General features: G+C 50.6%; 3 protein-coding genes across 3 annotated transcripts; all 3 read right to left on the bottom strand.

The window, feature by feature from the left end:
* Positions 1–861: 861 nt before the first annotated feature.
* BU25DRAFT_36209 (5-methyltetrahydropteroyltriglutamate-homocysteine methyltransferase) lies at positions 862–2,429 on the bottom strand. The gene is made up of 3 exons (XM_033703719.1): positions 2,401–2,429; positions 1,562–2,345; positions 862–1,512 (listed from the first exon to the last, which is right to left on the bottom strand). Exons 2-3 carry the CDS (start codon positions 2,190–2,192, stop codon positions 941–943), a joined length of 1,203 nt encoding a protein of 400 aa, XP_033562647.1. The 5' UTR covers positions 2,193–2,345; positions 2,401–2,429; the 3' UTR covers positions 862–940.
* A 515-nt stretch (positions 2,430–2,944) lies between these two features.
* On the bottom strand, positions 2,945–4,393 carry BU25DRAFT_439432 (uncharacterized protein; the record flags this gene model as incomplete). The annotated part of the gene is made up of 3 exons (XM_033709105.1): positions 3,492–4,393; positions 3,163–3,444; positions 2,945–2,985 (listed from the first exon to the last, which is right to left on the bottom strand). The coding sequence occupies exons 1-3, from the start codon at positions 4,264–4,266 to the stop codon at positions 2,945–2,947; spliced, it is 1,098 nt and encodes a 365-aa protein (XP_033562646.1). The 5' UTR covers positions 4,267–4,393.
* Positions 4,394–5,260: 867 nt separating this feature from the next.
* BU25DRAFT_410013 (uncharacterized protein) lies at positions 5,261–5,859 on the bottom strand. Its single transcript, XM_033706184.1, has one exon. It carries the CDS (start codon positions 5,735–5,737, stop codon positions 5,573–5,575), a length of 165 nt encoding a protein of 54 aa, XP_033562645.1. The 5' UTR covers positions 5,738–5,859; the 3' UTR covers positions 5,261–5,572.
* Positions 5,860–5,932: the final 73 nt, after the last annotated feature.

Below are 5,932 nucleotides of genomic sequence, written 5' to 3'. Positions count from 1 at the left end.
TCAGTGACTTGATACTCGGTCCAATCGAGCGTTGTCGACGTGACCTCGATACTCGGTCCTCGGTGTCCTATTGATCGTTGTTGACGTGGGTCCTCTGCAAGTGGGTTGGTATATGGGTCCGTGGTGATCGTTTGTGTACGAGATCCACGTTGTATCCACTGCAGTCCTTTTCGTACAATCTCGGTTTGTATAACCAATATTGCGAGTGTTGATTATACTGGGTATCACTGACGCGGCTTCACAGCTCGGTCAATCGATACTGCAGTTCCTTGGCTGCTCTCGTCTCGTTGCGTAGTCCTGTTTGTTCAGTGTTGTTTTGCGAGTTGTTCATGGATCGTAACAGTCTACTCTGTACTACTCATTTGTTACCCAGTTGTCACGGTGTTTGACTATGCAACTACTCCACCCCAATCCTCTGATACTTCACTCATCCCTCACAACCAATTGAACCGTGTTTACGAGCTTTGCTTAAAGCACAACTTCAACACATAGCTCCTTATCAATTGAATCACTCTTTTCAGGTACCAGCATACTTTGCGTAAACCTTTACAAACAAGAGGCATGTCTCTGGTGTTTTATAGACTGGTAGTTAGGACTTGGAATCTTATGGAAGCCCATAGAACCTCATGTCACATGACCCAAAGAACCCGCTGTCACAGGACCCAAAGTTGAACCATCACACGAACATCCCTGCTCTGCAGACCCACCTACACTACGCCAGATACCACAGTACATCCCTCCCAGGCCTCTACCCTATACAAAACATAGTCACGTGTCTGTGAGACATTACTATTACAGTACTACGGCTGGCCTGGCCACTATCAATCAACTACGCTATTACCAGGGTCAACGCTACCAATCAACCGATCACGTGCCCATCACTGAGCCGTAGTAGTACTTGTTGGATACGCTGCCGATGTACTTCAAAACCTGAATATCATTATGCCTCACCCGGCCACACCTCGTTAGCAACCTCCCTTACCAACCGCAATTTCCTCTTCATCCCCTCAATGTCAATCAAATTCCCCTCCGCATGACTCGCAAATCCACACTGCGGACTAATCCCGCACCTATTGAGCGCCTCCTCTCTCGTCTCCCCATGGCCCTTTGCCATAACATCCGCCGCCGCATAAATCCTCCTCTTGAGCTCCTCCTTGTCCTCCAGCTCCGGAAACTTGCTCGTCACAACACCCAGAATTACGTTTTTATTTTTAGGTAGGTGCGCGAGCGGCTCGAAGCCGCCGGCACGCGGCGTGTCGTACTCGAGGTAGTATGTGTGGACGTTCAGGTGCTGGAAGAGCTTGGTCGCGATCCGGTCGTATCCGCCTTCGCTGAAATGCCGGCTGTTGACGAAATTGCCCCGACAGAGATGCACGCCGATATGCATGTCCGGTGGGGCTTGGCTGATACAGGAGTTGTAGAGTTGGATGTAGAGATCGAATACGTCGTCGGCGGAGATGGTGTTGTAAGTGTCTTCTTTCCAGCCGATGAGCATTTTTTCGGAGCAGAAGTCTATTGCAAGTTAGATGGTGTATTTGGGTGGTGGGGGAGGGAGACAAACAAGCTAGATTGGGGTCGTCAAATTGTACGTTTCGAAGACCGGCTTTGTAGAGGATGTCGAGTTCGACTTGATACGCTTTCGCGACGTCCGCGAAGTACCCCTTATCGTTGGCGTACACATCCTTGGGGTACGCTTTCCCGTCGACATACCTCAGATGATACCAGTTTGGCGCGGCGAGTGTCAATTTGATATCCCCCCACCTCCCCTTCGGTAACAGCGTCTTCAGGTACTCCACCTGGCTCACATAAGTGCTCTCCCCCGTATGCTTGATCTTGTCTATACAGTACACGCTCTCGCCCGGCTGATGTCCACTCTCAAGAAACGCCGCAATGTCCGGGACATATGTCCTGAATGTATCGAGCGGTGGGTTCTGAATCTCCTTCATGCCCTCCAGCGACGGCCAGAATGTGCCCCAGAACATGTGTCGCCGGTACTCGCCATCGCTGATGCCGTAGAAGCCCAGGTCAAGTTGTGTTTTGACGATGTCTTGGATGGCGCGGTCTTCGAGGGGAGCGAGCTCAGCTTCAGATTTGTGGTCTTTGTAGCGTGCGTCGAGGAGGGATTGCGGGCGTTTGAGGGAGCCGAGATGTTCGGCGCGGAAGGGTGGGCTACGGTGGAGGGCAAAGGACATGATGGGCGTGGAGGTCTAGTAATGGTTTGAAAAGCTCGGGCCTGTGGTTAAGTATACGGTCTGGTCAATTTGAAGGAGAGGAGAGCAGTCGAAGCGGAGCTGTCAATTCAAATGAAACTCTGAAGCCGCCGGTACTTCGTTCGACCCATATCCCTACATAGAGCTCTTAAGCTAGGCGGCCGGCCTGATGCGTGAATTCTAGGCTTACCCGTCATCGCTAGTATCGGTCCGAGTTGTCTCTCTGCAAGCACTTATAAGAGTCTTGGTCATATCGGCACTTGTGGTGGTCGCGTCACGCTGCACCGTGAACGCGCATCGAAAGGGTTTGGAGGCTGTTTACCCCGCATCGACAGGCATTATCCCCGTATCGATGACGTAAACAAATTTAAGTTGGGGGAGCTCGTGGACGTGGCAATTTGCTTAAAAAAAGGTAAAGGATTGTGGTGATGAAGGCAAAAACAGCTCGATATTTATATTTGAGGTTGTAATGAGCACCCTGATAGTAGCGTCGTGAGAAAGCAAGTGAAGAATATCGTTCCACAAAACGTGGTGCAGCGTGCAACACCAGAACCCACCAGACATGATGGTTAAAGGAGTTGAAACGGTAGCAATCGCAATTGGTTGTTAGATTGTGTGGGTACAAGGCGGTATCAAATGCTTTGAAAGAGTCGTAAAGATATCCAGAATCGTCCATAAGACCAAGGTGTTGCCGTGCTCCATTTTTGTTGCAGTATATGAGAACGGAAAAGTGATTACAACATGTAGCTCTCCGAGAGCTGTGAAGAAGCAAATGCTGACCATCGTGAGGCGCGAATGAGGACATGTGATGGACACGGCAAGTGGCCCCAAACTCGCTCCAAAGGGATCGCCTCATGGTGAACAGTGTAATCGTGATCAACGTGAATGCCATCGCCCCCAGCCATACTCCTCTTTCCAGCAGGGCTATACCCAGGAGTCTCGAAGTCATCACCCTTCTTCGCGTAGGAGCAAGTGGAGCAGCTCATATGATGGCTCTTGTCGAAAGCGATAGCGCTGTCGGTTGTTGCAATCGCCGAAGCGCCTCGACCAAAGTGGCTGTTAATGAGGTGGTGATGAGCATCGTGGCCTCGATGAGCGATAGCGGCGTCGTTGGCGACGCCTGCCCAGATGGCTGACAGAGGCAGGAAGATGCAGAGGACGGTTAGCACCATGGTGCCAACCTCAGGGACCTTGTCAAGGAGAGGTTGGTAGAATTGGATGGTCGAGAAGATAGCTAGTAGATGTTAGTCATGTCGGTGATTCGTAGACAAGGAAACATACCTGGGATGATCATGGTCTGGCAGCCCATGATGAAGACAATCTGCATTGATCCAGACTGCAGCATCTTGAGACGGCGTCGCTGAATGACGGCGTAGCCTAGCTTCCAAGTGAAGACGCAGCTGTATAGCAAGATGGCTACGGCTTGTGTGATGTACGCGCCAGCGCCAAGCCTATCAGTACCACGGTTTGTAAGTTGTATAATTGCAATGTTGGAGGCGACCACGAAGGCGAACTTGAAGCCAACGGAAACTAGTGCCATCGCAGTCGTGACGCCTATGATGAGAATGCGCTGTAGGTTGCTGGTTGTGACGCAGGCCACCCAAGTTTGAAGGCTGAGTGATGCCATGACAAGCGTAATGACAACGAGGCTCAGAGTGGTGGGGATGATGGATAAGGCGAGATCGGTAGAGGTGGCGCGTGGATACCCTGACAGCTGAGTGTACGGATGCATCAGGCCGCTAGTGACGTAGCAGGCTAAGAAGATGCAGCGCAGACTATTTGCGAAGAGGCAAAGGGCGTTGAGGATGAAGATGGAAGACTTTCTCTTCTCCGATCGTGTCAACAGAAGAAGTAGGAGCAGGAGCACGACCGATGCCCCAATCTGAGAGCCGAAGCTGATGGCTACCCGAGCAATGTAGAGCCTGTAAAGGTTGACATGTTCCATGTTGACGTTCATGATGGAACCGTCTGGAGCGTACATCGTGACATTCTGGAACCAAGGGTTGAATGTTGCAGAATCAAATGGCGCCGGAGGTGCTGGTGCCACCTCTTCCATGGTGGAACTGGTGGAGTGAGGTTGGCGGTGTGGAAAGTCCGCGGTATCGTCGAATGACAGGGGCTTGAGGCGTCCGAGCAATTGCTTGGATGTGGGACAGAAATAGACTGATGTTGGAACAAAGGGATACTTGGTTGCCAAAGGGTTGGCTGACAGAAGGGCCCAAACTGGTAGTTGGAAGCTGGAAGTTGGAAGTCGAAAGAAGGAGAAGTGCTGGTAAACTGAGAAAGGAGAGAAGAGATCAAGTAGCCCACGGACTTCAGAAGAAGTAATCGGTCACTGGTGGAGCACAATATCGGGAGATCTTCAGCGACTTTACTTTGAGCCTTCAGCTAAGCATTGTCAGCGAGCAAAAGTGATAGCCAAACGACAATAGTAGCTACAACTGCTGCTTTGCGATTGTGATGAGGTGCCTGTACCCGTACCTTCAGCAAGACACTGCAGTCGCCATCACATTCACCTCAGACACTTCCGGACCTTACTATTGTCCTTCGATCATCTTCACCTCCCGGTACGGGACGCTCAGCTCACAGCAAACGCCGTGAAGCGGAGCACACCAAATGCTGTGATAAATGCATGTATTGTGTCTCGCGGGACCTTACAGAACAGCCGAAACATTGTCAAAAGTTTGGTTGAAGTGCTCTTTCCGGTTTCGAATTCGTGGTCGCGAAATATCGTGGTCGAGCTTACTATTGTTCTTCGAAGCGCAGAGGCCAGCTCTGTGAGACCTGTCGCCTAGATCCTTGTCAGGCCGATGGGCGCACCCATACCACTCGGAAGATCACATGATTCACAGAGGGAAGACGGTCAAAGAGTCCTTCGAGTGACCAAGATGGATGCGAAGATGGCTGCGACGTGACGCGATGACAGTAAGGAAGTCGCGTATAGCTCAATATATTCAGTGCGTGCACGGATTCAACCAACGCCCGGCGCACCACGTATAGACATTTCAACGCGTAATAACTCAACAATCATGCCAGGAATTAATGATGCGCTTGAGCAGATTCGTATATTGAAGCCAGACTAAAAACTTGTATATACTACAATTGCAAAAAAGCATGGTGTTTCTTGCACAACGTTGTCGCACGCGCATAGGCGTGTGCAAGTCCCCCAATGTAAGGGTATGTGTGACAGTGAGCTCAGTAGCAATAGGGGGGTTGCATCGTAAGATTAATTGTCACCGTCCTCTGGCCATTGTGTGCCCGATTATCTATGCGCTCTTGCTAGTACCACACTAGCATCCCAAAGGGTTAGCGCCATCGTCTCGACACGTGACAGCCTACTTCACTACAGCACTGTAACCCTGTTACATCATGTCAGGATGACAGCCACACACACAAGCTATGAGCGATATCCAGTTACAATTGCCATCCCGTAGTGATGCCCTGACCTCCTTCTTCTCCCACATACGCCTACTAAATATATGCTTGGTCCTAGCAGTGATGCCAATCATGAAGCCCTTCTCATCCATATTTGTGAGAGGGACCCAGCTGGGGATACCAACTGCTCTCTGAGATGGATGGATTGGTAGAAGGAGGGTTCAGGCTTGTTGAAGATAAGGGTGTAGAAGAGACTAAGTGTGGGGATACCACAAGTAGTGGGAAGTATAAATGATGAAGAAGGGATCAAGTGTGGGAATACCACAAAGGATCAGAGAGAAGTATAA

This window comes from Macroventuria anomochaeta (genome assembly GCF_010093625.1).
Source record: "Macroventuria anomochaeta strain CBS 525.71 unplaced genomic scaffold BU25scaffold_13, whole genome shotgun sequence".
NCBI classification, from domain to species: domain Eukaryota; kingdom Fungi; phylum Ascomycota; class Dothideomycetes; order Pleosporales; family Didymellaceae; genus Macroventuria; species Macroventuria anomochaeta.
This window is presented reverse-complemented; position numbering and strand designations above follow the sequence as displayed.